Source organism: Abrus precatorius, unplaced genomic scaffold (assembly GCF_003935025.1).
Source record: "Abrus precatorius isolate BTA unplaced genomic scaffold, Abrus_2018 Scaffold7, whole genome shotgun sequence".
NCBI lineage: Eukaryota > Viridiplantae > Streptophyta > Magnoliopsida > Fabales > Fabaceae > Abrus > Abrus precatorius.
In genome coordinates this window covers 21,026,485-21,044,660 of record NW_020874417.1, presented here as the reverse complement: position 1 = coordinate 21,044,660, position 18,176 = coordinate 21,026,485, and the positions used below count along the sequence as shown (strand labels likewise).

General features: G+C 32.4%; 1 protein-coding gene across 1 annotated transcript; it reads right to left on the bottom strand.

Annotated features, from left to right (window-relative positions):
- Window positions 1-4,784: 4,784 nt before the first annotated feature.
- LOC113872416 (epoxide hydrolase A-like) lies at window positions 4,785-6,859 on the bottom strand. The gene is made up of 3 exons (XM_027509954.1): window positions 6,377-6,859; window positions 5,543-5,787; window positions 4,785-5,034 (listed from the first exon to the last, which is right to left on the bottom strand). The coding sequence occupies exons 1-3, from the start codon at window positions 6,848-6,850 to the stop codon at window positions 4,785-4,787; spliced, it is 969 nt and encodes a 322-aa protein (XP_027365755.1). The 5' UTR covers window positions 6,851-6,859.
- Window positions 6,860-18,176: the final 11,317 nt, after the last annotated feature.

Here is an 18,176-nt window from a genome sequence, read left to right as displayed (position 1 = left end):
ATAGATATTCTGAATTAAATTACATAGAAGTTGATTAAAATAAATTTTACACACGTATATAGAAATTGATTATAATCATTTTTTATAATGCAATAAAAAAATTGATTATAATAAACTTTTGTCAACTTTAATGTTAAAAGAAAGTTAATTATAATTATTTTTTACAATGCTTTCAGTATTATAATCAACTTCTGCACACCAAATTTCCACTCTTTGTAGGTCCTTGTACCAGTTGTGATTCTAGTACCATTATTGCTTTCTTAATCAATTTTATTTGCTCCTCAGTCAGAACCTCCATCACCGCCCACGTCTCTCCATTCTCCTCCTGAAGTTCAAATCCAATGAAGCTCAGCAACTCAGCTCCACCAGTAACCTCACCAACAGTCTCTTTTATCTTAGGATTATTCATCCTAAAGACGTCTTTCCATTTATTCTTTTCTATGGGTTGCCCTTCCCGCTAAATTGGCTAACAGTATTTTCTGGCCTTGTTGTGAAATGTTTCAATAGCCAGCTTTGAGGGATCTTCATATTTGTGACTTTCATCTCCATCCCCAAGTTTGTTCCTTCATTTCTGTAAATTTGCCACTATTTCTTTTTTAATTATCTGACAATACTAAAATCTTTTTAATTGATGTATTTTGTATAATTTTCTATTATTACTATTGGAAAATCATAATCATTGATGTACTTCTTTTTATTTGGCAGAATTATTCGAGATATAATTCAAAACCATCTGCTGCAGGTGGGGCCTTCATTTTAAACTGAAATTGCTTTCATATTTTTTTGACATTGACATCTATCCCACTTTCTGGTTGATATAACAATTGCAGGTTCTTAAGTACTTCTAATTAAAGACGATGAAGTTGTTCTTGGACAATATGAAGGCTATAGAGATGATCCAACGTACCTGACCATTCAAACACTCCTACCTTTGCAATTGTTATTCTGCGAGTACACAATGAAAGATGGGAGGGTATGCGAAAAACTCCAGCAATCTTTTTCCAAACAACAAATTTGTATTGTGGGTTCAGGGCAGGCTATAGGGGAATTTGTCAGACCTCCCTTTGATTTATTTGAGTTGAATGTTTGGAATATAATAGTTTATTCCGTCTGGTTATTTACTTCTTCTTTTTTCTGTGTGTATTATTTTTAATTGTTTGTTATATATTTTTGTGCATTTGATCAATTAAATCACAATTGAGACATTTTCATACCAATTTCCTTTATGCTGTTAGGAGTTCCTTTCATTTTACTTTACTGAAATTATTATAATCGACTTTTTTTATTACATTGTAAAAAATATTATAATTGACTTATTTATATGTGTGTAAAATTTATTTTAATCGATTTCCATATAATTCAATTTAAGATATTTATGTACAATTTTTTTTTAAGACATACATAATTTACTATTTAAAATGTTTTATTTTTGTAAATTTGTCCAAATTATTCAATTGAAGAAAAAGGAAAAGAAAATCACAAAACCCGTTTTTCACATTTTTCTTCCGTCCAAAATCAGCCTTTCCAAAGCAAAGCAGGAGAATAATGATTAATGAAAGTGTGCTAATGATATTAAAAATGCATAATTGTAACTTTTGGGGGCAAAAGAAGAGCTTGAAACGTGCTCACCAAGCAGAGACATGAGAAAAAATTATAAAAAGAATACAACGAAGGATTTGAATTTTTAGACAGGAGGAAGAACATTGTAGCAAAGGAGGTAATGCTCTGAAATGTACAAAAAGTCATAATATGCCACTTGTTTCATAAATAGAAAGCAAAATACTTTGCGAGAGATTCAATAGTTTCTTTTTTAATGGTTTTTTGGAGAGTGCACTGTGCATTTGGTGTAGGAAACTGTGGTTTTTAGTTGTATGAGGTGAACGAGAAGCTAAGTTAGGTTTTTGGATTGGGGTTTAAAGGATTTAGGGTTTGTGCCGTTTGAATTTTGAGGATGAATCGTGGTTTCACTGTGTGTTTATTATTGCAAACGTGGAGTGGTTGTCGTGTTTATTACTGCCAAGCCATGAATCTGAATGAACATTGATCAATTAGAAAGGGTTTCTGGGAAAGAATAAGGGGTGAAGGAAGAAGGAGGAGTGAAGAAAGAAGAAAGTATTTTTATGCAATTAAATAAAATAGATTTAAAAGATTTATCTGTAAATTTTAATTTTAAATAAAAAATAATAAATAATATGAGATATCATGTAAGCTGTAATTGGACATTAAAATGGCCATGTAACGTCACATAGAATGTTGAGCTAACAGTTCAATACTTACCAGGAACAGTTAACGATTTAGAACTAATTTTTAAGTTATCTATTTTAAAATAATTACTTCTTAACAAAAATATTTATAAAAATTAATTACAAAATGATCTATATTTATAAAGAAAAAAATATAATTAAGCCTTAAAATTAATAGAGAGAAGTTTAAAGTTACATAATTTTAAAAGTATAGATTTAGTTAACTTTAAAAAAATAACAATAAATCAAATTTACACACCGGCGAAACGTACTAACACTAAAATTATAATTAAACCTTTTGTATAATATGTTTCTCAAACAATAGTCAACTGGAAAACTTTGTTCTAGATTTTAACAATGGTCACTTTGCGTTCATTATTCGAGTTTACTTGAACACTAATTGCGAGTTTATCCTGTTTTTACAACATTGTGGTTTTGTTTTTTTTTTTTGTGTTAGACAAGTGCTATATGAAACTAGAAGTTACTTTAAACTCAAATGTTTTCTTTTAATAACAAAATGGAGTTAAATAAATATATCAATAAATTTGAGGACTTGAATCATTAATTTTAAGGCCAAATAAATGTAGACAGTTTATCTCGGTCCAATCAAATATGGGTTATAATGATGTTTATCTTTATTTAACATTTTAATTTAAAATGTAACTTTAATTCAATGATTTCATCTTTATTGTAAAAAATAATTTGTCATGAGCCACGTGCATAGGCCATTTGTGTAATATTATTTAAAATACTATAAGAGGTACGAGTGCAAAAAAGATTACTACAGTCAGCGTGTGTTTGAATCAATCTTTATAAACTTAAGTTTGAATCAATTTAATTTTGTAGAATTGATTTTCTTTAATAGTGAATTTCAACTAATATAATTTTTGTTTTTTCTTTTAAAAATAAATTTATACTAAAATATAATATAAATTTTTTAACTCTGCAAAAATTATAATTTATTATATTTACTTAAACGTCTAACGAGTCGTAATCAATTTTGGCCCATCCCTATTTAAGTAATCTTTAATTTCATATAAAATTAATTACAATAAATTATATATACATACACATAATTATTAATCTTAATTAAGAAAATTTAATTTTTTAAAAAATTATTGATACAAATGTCAATTTAATTAATTTATATTTACCCATCTTACATACAAATGTAACTTTTATTACAACGAATTATATATACATACCCTACGTACAAATACCTATTACGTCATCTTAATTAAAAAACTATAATTATTAACAAATTTATTAATACAAATCATTACTAAATAACATCAATTATATTTTACATACTTTCAATACATATAATTTTTCATAATATGTTATAATGAATTTAGTGATATTGTGTAAATATCAATTAATATAATTAAACTAAATATAATTAATTATTGTTATAATTTTTTAACTAAATATAATCCAACTATTCTTTAAATCCTAAGAAATTTAAATTATATAATATTCAACGTAATACTAATAACATTCTCGATGAAATACATTCATCTTAATAATAATAATAATAATATCAATAATATGAATATTAATGATTATTCTTAAATTTACTTACATTTGCTACTTAAAAAAAATTTAAAATCAAATATCAAATGCGTATTGTTCTTTATACTATGCAAAAGAGCAACTAAATAATATCAACAAATTCTAATTTTTCTATATAATATTTGTCAGTAAACTATTTTACAACCTATTTTTTTAACTAAACTAATTTAACAATTATCCTAAATCTAAATACATAATTTACATTAAAATATAAAAAATGTAAAATCATTTACTTTTTTCTAAAGAATAACACTTTTTTGCGGATGAGCACTCCCGAAAAAAGCCACGGTTTTTTTTTCAACCTGCAATATAAATAAATTACATTTTTATTATATTTTTTTAGAAAATCTAAATGACAAAAAAATTAACAAAATAAAATATCAAAATACATACAAAATGATTAATGCCTCAACTAATAAGTAAAAAATAGCAAAAATTAATACATACTGTGAGCAACTAAAAAATAGAGAAAAAAAGAAACACAAGTAAAAGAAGACGTATACGTGGGAGGAAGAGGGGAGGGAAAAGGGAGCAGTGGAGTGACTGTTACCGCAAACCCAATTTACATAAACGCGTTATGAGTAGCGGCCTCAGCCAACTGGTAATCGAAATTAACAGTTAATTTATACCAATTGAATATTAAGGGATGGTACTGTGTGAGACTTGGCCTTGTTGTTTTATGGACTTCAAATTTGCAATTCCCATTCAACATTCAATTGAGAAAATGTTTAGGAACATTTAGGAGAAGCCACCGCATGGTATCCCCACGTGTTTTAACTCAAAATGTAAACATAGGGTGTTCAAATAACTAAATGTTCGACGATAATGGCACAAAAGAGCGTAGAAATGGAGCTTGAAACAAACGAGCTTGCAAACTTGGACAAGAGAATAGCGCGGGGTGATCAAATTTTATTCCTCAACGTCAGAGGAGTGGCTCCACTCTTAAGCTGCGAATCAAGTGATTGATTATCAGAATTTGTTAATGAAATCATAGATATGTTTGCTGACGTCATCTGCTGCTTCTTGGTTGTTGAAGTGTGCCACCCCTTCCTGCACCACCACCTCCTCCAACGATGGCACATTTTTCTTGAAACCACCGTTGTGGATATACTCCTTCATCCCTGAGGATGTGTATACCAAGTCAACACTCCCAGTAATGAACTTTACAGGCACACCCACGATTCCTACTCCTGTCCATGCTGCTGTCAGCTCCCAATTCCTGCAAAGCATTCAATATTCTGTTTACCATTCCTTTTAACTCTTTTTAGGCTGTTTCTAATTTAATTCTAAGGATCTTCAAAACATAAATTTGAAGGAGTTGAAATGAAAAGAAGAACCCCCGTCAATTATTGGAACGACCTCTAAAGATTTATTGATACAAATTCTTGGCGGTCCTGTCTGTCTACTCATAAGATTGAGGGACCGCAAAAACAAATCTCGTGGGACTTACCAAATATCTTTTCCCTTCTTCAAGCGGAGAAAATTGAGGGGAAAGATAATTTTTTTAATATTCCACCAGACCCTCTTTTTCTCTACCTAATGCTATATCGTATAGTTTATTTATTTTAAAGATTGTCTTTTCATGAAAAGGTTGCTTTTTTCGTTTTCTTTCTTCATACTTTATGTCAAATGATTTCAGAAAATTGTTATTTTTATCTAAATTAACTTTCCCTCTCTTGTCTTTTTCAAAGAACAAAACAAAGTGCAGAAAGAAAAAAGGAACTGACAAGTCGAGATTTCTGTAGTAGTTCAAGCCTCCAGTGAAGCCGGTCTTCTGAAATTTGGAAGCATAATAAAGAAGATCTTGTTGGGAGAGCCAAGATGGCAAGGTTTCAGGAGTATCGGGGTTAAATCCAGTTCCATACTCCCCTTTTGGAAATATTGGAGGACCGGTTTTGCGCGTCGTAAGTATGTTCTTCAACAAGTATGTTGTGTCAACACGAGCCAGCTCAGCTTCCATCTTCCCCGGTTCCTGTTCACAACGTTATTTTAATGCAAATCACAGTGACCTCAACAGGTTTATATAAGTCAACTGTTATATTCTTTTTATTTTATCATCATAACAACTTTATGTTACAATCTATATATGGCGAAATAACAGAATGGTTTGTTGAATCAGTATCTGATTAATCTGCTGTTTGTCCATAATATACTCAGATCTGGAATTATAATTCACATTCACAATCAGCTGTAAAAATCCAGGTGCACCACATAAACCTTTCTAGCTACACGTTTATCAGATTCATAAAAGAATTTTTTATATATAAAATAATTTTTTATTGAAATTTATAAAATTTAATATGTTAATATTATTAAATATTATAATTTATAATAAGCAATATTTATTAATTTATTATCCTACGTAAACTTATAAAAAAAAATTGAAGTAATGATTAACAGCAAAAAATTAAAAATATCTAAAAAAAGAGAATCGCAGATGTAAATTATTAAGACTTTTTAAATAAATTACTTAAATTTAAAGGTCGGTATTTTCTAATCCTAAGTATTGAATCTGGCTTGGACTCAAACTTGTAATAAAGTTATGAGATTTTGGTATTTACCTGAAATCTGCATATGTAGTAGTCATCTCCGTACAAGTCGCGAAAAGCATCAACGGTTTTCTTGCGAGGGTTTCTTCCGAGGAAGGGTCGGAAGGGGACACTGAGGCAAACGTAGGCTTTGATTCTGTCTGGTCGGAACAAACAGAGATACCAACCGATGATGGCACCCCAATCATGAGCTACCAGAAACACTTTGTCGACACCAAGAGAGTCTATGAGTGCAACTACGTCACCAACAAGGTGAAAGCAGGTGTAGCTTGTAACCGAAGCAGGAGCTTCGGTGTCACCGTAACCTCGGAGATCGGGTGCGACGGCACGGTAACCGAGGGAGCTGAGAGAGAGAATCTGGTGGCGCCAAGAGTACCAGAGTTCGGGGAAGCCGTGCAAGAACAAGACCACTGGTCCTTCTCCTTTCTCTGCGACGTGCATCTTTATGCCATTCACTTCCACCGTTCTGTGTTCTATGCTCTCCATTCGCTCTGTATCTCTCTTTCTCTTTCTCTCACTTTCACTCTGCAATTGAAGAATCCCCACGCAATTACTTCATTCTATATTAGAGGTGGGCGGCTATTTTTTTAATGAGAAAAACAAAGGTGCACCGTTTACAATTCACTAAACTCTCATTTTATTCTATTTAAATTTTTGTTTAACATTTTAATCAGTTAAGTTTAGACATATGTTAATAAATTATAACATAACGTTAAAGTAATATTTATAATATATGATAAAAATATATTGATATGATATATAGTTTTATTTTTTAAAAATTATTATAAAATATTTTAATCTCTAAAATTATTGTAGATAAATATTTTTAAAATTTTATATATATGTCTCTTTTTTTAATTCTTTATTTTTAGTATACTTGAAAATTGAAATCATATATAGACAGACGAATTTGATTCATTTATAATATAAATGGATATTTAAATTTTCTATATTACAGTCCGTTATTAGATGTGAAAATTATAGAAAGAATTATTGACAATTTTTTTGTAATCTAAAAATTAGCAAAAATTTTAGAGTGAGAGTTACTGATAAGAAAAATTTATCTATAAATATGACTATTTTAATTAATTTTTTATTTATTTATTTATAGACAAAAAAATCTGTCTGTAATTGTCTTTGGTAGATTAACAGACGAATAAATTTTTTTGTAATTAAACTTGTAAAATATACTATTTCACTAAACTATTTACAAACAGATTTTTTCATCTGTAACGAGCGAAACCTATTAAAATCGTGCCTCCTCCTTCTTTTTTCTCACTTTCCATTATTTCTTCTCTCTCATCTCCTTGTCTCTGTTTCTCTCTAGCATCATCAATTTTTTTTACCTTTATGAGTGGTTGGAACATCCATTTAGAAAATAATTTACATCATTGTGTTTCTGGTACGATACTTTAACTTTTAATCGGTTTAGTTTTTTAATTTTTGATATATAATAGAGACTTAAAATTTTCTAATATAGAGTTGTAGAATTGAAGATTGTATGTACTGAAGGGATTGTTTGTATTTGTGGAGATTGTAAAGTATGCATGTTGTGGAGTTACAAGGAGATAGAACGATTTAGGATTGTGATGTGTGTAACACCTAATTTCTATCAAGATTCCTTCTTATTATGTTGAAATTTAAGGCTTCTATAAAATGATGCAGCCAAGATAAACGTGTACGAGAACTCATGCAAATCAACATCATAGCGACTCTACTTACTAATTACAATCCATCTTACCAGGGAATAACTCCTACTTTCAATTCTCATGGTTCATTCAAAGGCACCTCCACGGATAGTCATAATAAAATCCCTTCTCATACTACTCAACCTAACCATGTCAATCCACAATATTCTCAATTTAACCATAATTCAGTTCATCACACAACTCAAATTAAATTGAAGAGATAATAAACGCAACAAAGCGACTCCATTGAATCCGTTCCTCACAAAATTATATACTTTAATTAATTCAGTATCTTAACAACATGCTTATCATTTTTGTTAATCATCCAAATTATTTGTAGATTGATTTTATAACAACAATATAGATAAACGCTTAGCATTGCACACCGATGGAAATAAAAGTCTGAAAGTATGACGAGAAGCATATAGATAAAAGAAAGTATATACATAAATCCTCCAGCCAATATGTCCAAGGAAAAAAAAATCACAGTAAAACAAAACCCCAAAGTTTAGTATTTCAAAGGGTAACGAAACAACCCAAAACCTATGAGCAGTGTTCATCCATGACAAAATAAAATAACAATATATAAATAAAACTCTAACGGAAAGGAATCCTCACTAGGGTCGGATTCCATTCCATTAGAGTCGGGAGAATCATCCGCTGGCTGAGGGCGAGGAGAGGGCGCCAAGTCATCCGGGTCGCTGTCAATCCAACCAATGGTAGGTGGTGGTGGTAAAGGGCGTTGGGTGGAAGGTCTAGCTTCATTGGAAGAGGGTGCCTGAATTTGTAGGGAGTGACGGGGTACTGGCCTGATGGAAGACTCAACAACTCTGATGTCTTTCCACTCAGGCATAGGAGTAGGGCTGGGACAGGGAGTAGGCTCTGGGTCGAGGTTAATGATGGTCTTACTTTTGTCAACAAAAGTTTTAAGTTGTTTGGCAGGGGGTTCTTGAGATGATAGAGAATGAGGGGGTGAATGAATAATGATACTTCATTCAGGTGGTAAGGGTACGGAGATATCAGCAAAAAGGTGGTCGCTCCAATTGGGCTTCCATCCATCTTTAATGAGAGGTCCCATGGTCATGGAGATCATCCCTTGGTACAGGAGGCGGCGCATTGCTGGACCGTACGTCCATGCCTCCTTTCCTCCAGAGTCCTCTCCCCAAATTATCGCTCGCTGTGGGTCCATCTGTCACACAATCATGCAATACATACAAAAGAAACAATACCAGGACAAAAACAGAAAGGGTGAGCTCCAATACAATTATACATCAGTAATTGAATAAGCAAGGTAATTGAAATAACATAAAAATATTCACAAAATCATATTCCAGTAAACACATAGTCTCAATTTGATATCCATTAGACAGCCGCAAAGCACAAGCAAAATCACAGAAATTCATCAACAATATGATTCAAACCAATGCAACTTAGGATATCCCTACTTCCTTAATTTTTCAACATTCCTCCAATCAAGGTGATCGGAGACCCTCATTCCCTATAAGCACATACTTTAAACAATATCCAGGGATATTTCCCCCCATTTTCATCTCTGTTCTTCAGGAATGAGTTCTTCAATGATCCTCAGCAATGCTTGATCACGTTAGGATTAGTGAAGGCTTTGATGACGAAGTGTCCTGGTCACAGTGAGTTACTCCGCGTCATTGGGGCAACCCCCCTTCACTACCCCCAAGGTTCTTCTCTTGAACCTGAACACTCTACATTCCCTAGTCGTGCCAAACTGTGATCTTGACTCTCCATCCTCCTCATCATGCATATGAACAGTTTCGTAATCACACCCGCACTTCATCATTTTTGGGTCGCACGTGTAATCCCAAAATCACAAATCACGGATTCAAATCACACTCAAAAGAGCTAACACATTCAAGGAAAGTTTGATCGGGTGCACACGGTCTAAGAGCAAAAGAAAAAGGAGGGAAGATGGAAATAATTGCAACAGTTTCAATAAAGTACCTAAATCAAAAATGTATTTTCTAAGTAAATGTTATTAGAGAAACCATAAAAATAATCGCAAACTCAATCCCTCATGCAAACCAATTTTTACCACAAAATTTTGTAAAATTACAGTTAAGTGGTGGAATAATTTTCTCATGGTTAAGGGAAAATGTTCATTGGCTCTCGGTCAGGCAAAATCAAAGGGGAAGGATGAGTTCTCTCTTTCATATACGTGTTTTTCATTTTTGAAGAGTGTGGAAGAAAGGAAATAAGTGTTTTCTTAATCAAAATGATCGAGAAAGGAGGCAGACAATAAGAACCAAAAAGAAAACGAAGGATCTATGTAAAAATTTAACATGCAATGACATATTCGTTCAAAGCCATCATTTTTATTCAATAATAAGTACAGACAACCAAGAATCATGTAAGGATTTCGATATCCACGACATGCAAAGCTATCTCAACCTCAATCAAGTACATGCAAGCCCCAAAGCATGGATTTTTACAACACCATCCAAACATAATTACCATGAGATGAAGGAAAATTGTTTGCATGCAAATTTTTGATGAAGGTCGGAGACAAAAAAATAAGAGGAGAAGAGTGCATGCAAGGTTTGCAAACCAACGAACAACCACACGCATTCAAACGCAAACAAGAACTCCCCTAACATGGTTTGGAATGAGAATGAAACAGAAATAGGAGGCTCGATCTTGACATTTGTAAGCACTTGTCCATGCGGTGGCTCCTTGGCAGTGGTGAGAACGTTGAGAAAGGTGAACGCAGGCGGTGTTAATGGTGGTTCGGTGCTCGTTGCCCCTTTTAAGAGGGTGGTGGAAAACGTTATCCACGAGAGAAGAGAGTAGAAGGCACAGTGAGAGTGAGTGGATGCTAAGAGAGAGGATTCGTGATAGGGTTGAGAGTGTTTTTGAAAGAAAGAGAGAAAAAAGTGTGTGGGAATAAAGGGTCTTTATATAGTGCGAGTACAAAGCCCATGTCCATTCATCTCCAAAGGGTGTGACGGTTAGGGTTAGGCAACTAAACAACATGGCTCTTGGTTTTCTTTTCCTGAACGGTCACGTCTCTAGGAAGCTCTCGGTCATGTGAAACGTCTCATCACAAGCCATAAATGCCATGAGGCAAAAATGAAGCAATAATTTATTGCACTGCACGTTTCAAAAATTTAATCATGATAGTGAGATATGGTGAATGGTGGGTCGTCCTTGGTAATAGTAAGTAATTAAGGCAGGTCGGCTGCGTAAATTTTCTGATGGAGGGAAGAGGTTCTAACTTTCCATATTTCAATCACCTGAAGGGTTGCGGCTCATAGTCTACTCGTGGAAGGGTGGTGCCTCCTCTCGTAGTTGTGGGCGTGTGAAAAGCCTCCATAATGATTAATAATTGTCATAAAACAAGAAACGAGAATATGAAATTAATGAAATGAAATTAAGGAAGGAATTAATGATTGACACGATTTTAGGGTTTTTAAATGCACTTGGTAATAACTTCTCACGTTGACTCATGTACTTGAATTGCAGGTGGCGGTTTCGAGTTCTTATAGGGAGGGAAATAAATTCAAACCCTTTTTGCATTCTATGTATTTGAAAGGTTGAGTCCTTTGAGTGGCTAGTGAAAGAGTAGTGCTTCCATTATGACCGTGCAAGTGTAAGATTCTCCACAAGAAAAGATAATTACAACAAATAAATGGAAGGGAATATGAATTTAATGCTGGGCACGGTTTAAGGGAAGTAAATACTCCAGGTGTGACGTTTTGTATTGATTGGCTCGCCCATTAAAAGTAGGCCGCGGGTTGGGCTATTTGAGGAGGGAATGGGGCAGGCGTCTCTTCACTTCTTCATGGTAATTAATGCAGGTGAGAGGCAAGTTGAATGTGCTGAATTAAGGTGAAGAGTTAGCCCCCTAATTAAGCACATATGACAACAAAATTTTGCATTTAATGAGAAGAATAGGGGCTTAATTTTGGTTGCACCAATTAGGAAGGAAAAATTTAAATAATTATCATGTGTGGCGGCTATAATTAACTTAGGTAACTAGGGAAACAGAATTGCATTAAGTGTCATTAACAAGGTTTTAAATCTACACCATTTAAAGCTGATTCCCTTTCCTCAATTTTCTATTGAACCTGACACTACATTCAAAAGGGAAATTTTCAAAGAATTCGGGTGCCTTTTGAGTTCTCCCACACGCAAGCCCTAGTTCATTAGGAGCATTTTACCCTAAGGATCCACTTGGTGCGCGTGATAGTGGGGAACACAAAGAGACTCATGCAGATCCAATTTAATTTTAAGCAATTATCAATAAGGGAGAGGAAAGGATTAGGGCTCCATTTTTCGGTTACACCATAAATGAGGAATTCTCAAATAATGGCCAATCAAAATGCAACAGTTCATGGGTGGCAGCTGCATTTATTTAGGGTAATTAGGAATTCGAATATTGCATTAAATGCAATCATTAGGATAAGGATTTTCGTCATTAAAACCGATTCTCTCTCTCTCCCCCACATGCATTAAACAAAAATTTGGTTGCCCTAATTAAGAGAGAGGGTATCTCGAATGTCATTAAGGTGTCTCTCCTAATTCCCTTTTTATTCACACGTGGAATATGGTGTGATAGTGCCTCATTGAATGGTGAACCTAGGGTGTATGACATTAGGAGAAAAGACTCATGCATAACTTGACTAGGGTCAAGTAGGTAATTAAGGTAAGGGACTAGGGAGGGCAAGAGTCACACGAATAATCTCCTTTGAATCCATAAATAAAATAACAATGCCACATAATCAATTAAAATAAATCAGGGGATAACATTTAGCAATAAAAATTTGCAATAATATTAATCAAGTGATCAGTAAGGTGGGGCCTATCCATCCAAATCAATGGTCAACTTTATCCCAAAATTTGTCTTACTATCCTAGGGTTACTCAAGGTATTCATCACATGATTTTATAGGTATGTATATACAAAAATAAATAAACATACCCTAAGAAAATAATTATGCAAGCAAGGGACACAATACAATTGGACAGTCAATCACAAAAATAAAATTTATAAGTGAATTTTTTTTTTATCAGTCTTAGGAAACATCTTAATTCGTAGCAAGAACTAAGTTAGAGTAAAGGAAATGAAGCAAAGAGTTACTAATTAATAACTAACAATCCATGCCATGCTAACCGAAATTGGGGATGTTACAATGTGTATATTTTTTATGCATTGATTAATAGATTATTATATAATATATAGATTATATATGAAGGAAATTTGGATTTTTATATTAGCTCTTAACTATTCATATATTAGGGGAGATTTTGTCAAAATTTATATTAGAAATTTGTGTAATCTAAAATAAAAGGTTGATACAACATTGTGTATTTGTATTAGATTTATATAGTTCTTGATCCAAATATTTTTTGACAATCGTCAGTGGATGTATGATAGGTTGCCCCTAAGCCTAGGGGAATAAAACCTGAATTATTTAAGGGTGTTGATGTCGCAATCTTTTTTTATAAAGAATCAATGACATCTCGCATTATCTTTCCTAATTCATTTATTCATTTATGAGAGAGTATGTACATAAGTCAAAGAGTATAAATTTTTTAGAATTTGAACTTCAACCTCTAAATTAACAAGATAACAAAGCCCCAAGGACATTTTCATTTAATACAAAAAATTTACATAAATTTATACATTTACAACACTATTCAATAAGGAGTTCAAAAATACAAGTTTTTCAAATAATGATTACATTCCTTGAAAAGTGTAGTCCAATAATCTAGACCTATTACTACAACTTAGACTGACAAAAATAATTAACACTATAATTTTCCAAAAATGCCAACTTTGTTGTCCCTCAGCCAGACCTTTCAGTTTGAGTAGTAGACACATTACCTGTCCTTTCTGTTCACGTACCACCGTACGATCATTTCAACACACATACCAATATAAGAAAATGCAAGGGTGAACTTATATAATTAACAATCATAATTATAGAGTATAATATATAAAATGAGTTAAACAACTCATAAAGTTCACAACATTTAGCACAATAGCTTCAATCAATTGATACAGCATGTTCAGCCTATTTCCGGCCCATCTAATACAAATACAACGATTCAGTTTTATCTGGTTTCATAGCCTAAGTAATCCAGAGGAACAATTTTCTGGTTTGGGAGCGAACCATCCCGGTATCTAGATTCGGACACAACATAACTCAGCGTCCTAATCAGCTCTAGAATGATAAAAATGAATGTGATGCAGCATAGCTAAATCAACATAATACGGTACAGCTAGATGGCTTACCAGTCTCAGCATTTCAGCTATACATACACTTTCACCCAGTTCTCAGCAACACATCCATATATGTATGTATATTCACAGCAAAACCAAACATCTTGCAGTATTATTTAAGCATTTCTAAACGAATTAAACAACTCACAACATTAAAAAGACTTTTCAACATACTTCAACATTCTCAGCGCATATATCATAATATTTCAACGTATCATGTTTCATTAGAACATTCTAAATACTCATTAAGCAACAGAGAAATCCACTCACTCATAATACTATGAGTTCTAACTTGAGGTCTAACCATACAACGACTTACTCTCGGCTAAAACAAAATTAAATTCATAATAACTCAACATTTACTAAACAAATAAGCCAGCTCAGATAAGCTCCCCTTACTTGGAATGAGTTTTCCTCAGATTAAACTTCACGTGAGTCTCCAAGTATAGAAATAAAGTTCGTGGTTTAGATTTTTCCCACTATTAAGAATTAGAGACTTTAGAGAAGAGGAACTCAAGAAATAAAACCTAGAGTTAAAGATTAAGGTTTTTGAGATCTCACCTAGATCCACACTATATTGCGGTTTTCACTTGGATCGGGAAGAAATTCGATCTTGAGAAGGTTTCTCTAAGGTAAGATGGTGAGAGAACAGAGAAAAAACGAGAGAGAAAAAATTGTCTAGTGAGAAATGAATGTTTTTGGGCACTGAGGCTCCTTAAATACCCCTTTAGGCCCGCACACTCTTGCTTAAGTGAGCTCTTCTCTCACCTGGGCGAGAAAACCAGATAGTGGAACCTCTTAGATTTCTACTATTCTCACTTGAGTGAGGAACACCTCGCCTAAGCGAATTATATTTCGCCTTGGCGAGCAGCATTCTCGCCTGAGCAAGATTGGGTCTAGAGAGCTACCTATTTTTCTGCGACTCCTAGTTTAAGAGAGGCCACCTCTCGCCTAAGCGAGATCCTTTTTCACCTGGGTGAGGGGACAATTGGAGTAATCTTATGTGCTCTCGCTTGAGTGAGAACGCTCCAGAATGTCTAATCCTGCATGACTTATTCTTGCTTAAGCGAGACACCCTGCACTCAGAACTCCAAATCTCTTTCCCAAATGAGGTAATACCAACTCGTGATCATACTCCCTAATTTCTCTCATGCACAACACACTTAACAATCAATCTCTAACTCGCTCTGCACATCAAACTTAACAAAATCATGAGACAACACTTGAGAATATACTGCTCCCTATCCAGTAATTACACAACATTTACATTCACATTCCAATATATGAATAATTCATACACTTTAAGCATACACAACCCAATTTAAATGGAATAATAGATACATATAAATACACCAATATGACAATTAAGGAATTCATATGTGTTTGTTGTAATTCACAACAATTCATTATTGACCAGAAGTTAGGTATCTATGTTCTAAGTGCAAGTATAGAAAGTTTTTGGATATTGATTCAATTAGGTACGATTTGTGTAAATTTAGATTTAAACATGATTATTGGATATGGACTAAGCATGGGAAAGTAGTTAATGTGAAAAATCAAGTAGGTAGTTCAAATATATTACAATCAGGTGAGGATGTAGGTAATGTGAGTTGGGAATAAATTTAGATTTAAACATGATTATTGGATATGGACTAAGCATGGGAAAGTAGTTAATGTGAAAAATCAAGTAGGTAGTTCAAATATATTACAATCAGGTGAGGATGTAGGTAATGTGAGTTGGGAAGAAAGCAATAGTCATTATCAAGAAATGATTTATGATGTTGTTAGTCCCGAATTTAGAACTTTTCATGATTTTGAAGCTGATCAAGAATCTAGTGGAGAGGCTGCAAATAATCTTTTAGAGGCAGCAAACAAGCCTTAATAGGATGAATGTGTGCATTTAGAGTTATCTTTAGCAGTAAACATGTTAAGCATAAAGTTAGAAGACAATCAAAGTCAGAGTTTATTTGATCAATGAGCTACATTAATTAGTGAGCTTAGTCACCAACTTGACTCAATCCCAAAAGACTTTTACCAAGCAAAAAAATTAGTTTTTAAACTTGGATTAAAAGAAGTCAAAATTGATTGTTGTTTGAAAGGCTGCATGCTCTATTACAAAGACGATGATGTTTTGACCAATTGAAAATTTTATGGAGAGCCTAGGTTTAAACCAAGAAAAAGTGGTAAACATAAAGATATACCGTAAAATAAAATATATTATTTGCCCTTAATCCCTAGGCTAAAAATGTTGTATGCGTCTATGAGCTCAGCTCCTTACATGACATGACATGTTGAAAATAGGATGAGTCATTAGCATGACTCATCCATCTCATGGTGAGACTTGATAACATTTTAATCAAGTGTATCCTGAGTTTACCTCGAATCCTAGGAATGTAAGGTTAGGATGTTGTTGATGGGGTTCACTCCAAACAATCAATTTAATAAACCTTAAAATTGAAGGCCTGTTATGGTTACACCTTTTAATCTTCCTCCTAAAATGAGCATGAAAAATTCATATTTGTTCTTGAATCGTATAATTTCTTGTCCAGAAAATCCAAAGGCTAAAATTGATGTATATCTTCAACCTTTGATTCTAAATCCTATTTAAAGAACCTTAAGGCCTACAACTTGGATATCTTAATTTTGACTAGCTGTTAACGATTTGTGTAGCTTTGGGAGCATGTTTTGGAATCAATAACTCTTTCCATTTCTTCTCTATTAAAGAATCATCTAGTTTACATTTACTCTTTGAATGATTATGAATTAATTTATTATTATTTTAATTTTCTATTCTATTATGTTTAGTTAGATTTATAGTTAGGGTTATGATAAATCCTTTGCATGACTTTATGTGACATTTGTGTTTGATAATAATTTTTGTTTCCTTTCTTGATTGGTGTTTATCCTATTACACTATATTTGTATGTTTGAAATTGACAACTCTTAAATATACCATAATTTAAATATTTTAGCAAAAAAAAATAAATTACCATAATTAATTATATTGTAGGCGATCGTATCATGTATAGTTAATGAATCTATAAGGTAAAACAAGATAAAAGATTAGGTAGATTAAATTTAGTTCTTTTCTTTCAATTATTGTTAAATTAATAACTGATATTCTTTTTATGTTTTTTCTTTCTTTTACCTCTGATGATCATTGAGGATAATAATTTAGGAAAATGACTGTTAGCATTATATGACTATTAGATGTTAATATATTTAGTACGAGTAGTTAGCAATCATAGAATTATAACTAATTTAAAATTGAATATAGAGAAGGCCAAAGATAAAATAATATGCCCTAGAATTCATCTCAATTTGTTTATTGTTATAGGTTACACTATTTTAATTTATCTTAATTACTTTTATATTTGAATCCTTATTGTTATAGGTTATACTATTTTAATTTATCTTAATTGTTTTTATATTTGAATTCTTATTTTATTTAATTATGCATTCTTTAAGTTTAAACAATTGAAGTAAGATATTTTTGATACTTAAAAATAATTCTTGTAGAACGATGCTTCAGAAACTTATTTTGAACTTATTATTATTTTTCGATTGATACACTTATCCATGAACAATAACAACTTTATCACTAGTAAAGAACACAGATGGTGGCAAGCAATGATTGTTTTTGATAATAGATAATAATAATAAAAAAAAATAGGTGAATGAAAATTTTTAAAAATTAAAGACTAAATATTTGTTAATAACAATATGAGGAACTAAAATATCTTATTTGAGACATTACCTTATAACATTTATTTATAAATTTCATAGTTATGTTAGTACTAAACGCTAAAATGAAAACTTAAACATTAAAAATCTTTATTTAACATTACGTAGAGGAAACCAATGTCACA

Coding starts and splice junctions, on each gene's coding strand:
- LOC113872416 (XM_027509954.1), bottom strand. CDS start 6,850: ATGGAGAGCATAGAACACAGAACGGTGGAAGTGAATGGCATAAAGATG. Junction 5,788..6,376: donor ACTACATATGCAGATTTCAG/GTAAATACCAAA, acceptor CGTTGTGAACAG/GAACCGGGGAAGATGGAAGC. Junction 5,035..5,542: donor TACTACAGAAATCTCGACTT/GTCAGTTCCTTT, acceptor AATGCTTTGCAG/GAATTGGGAGCTGACAGCAG.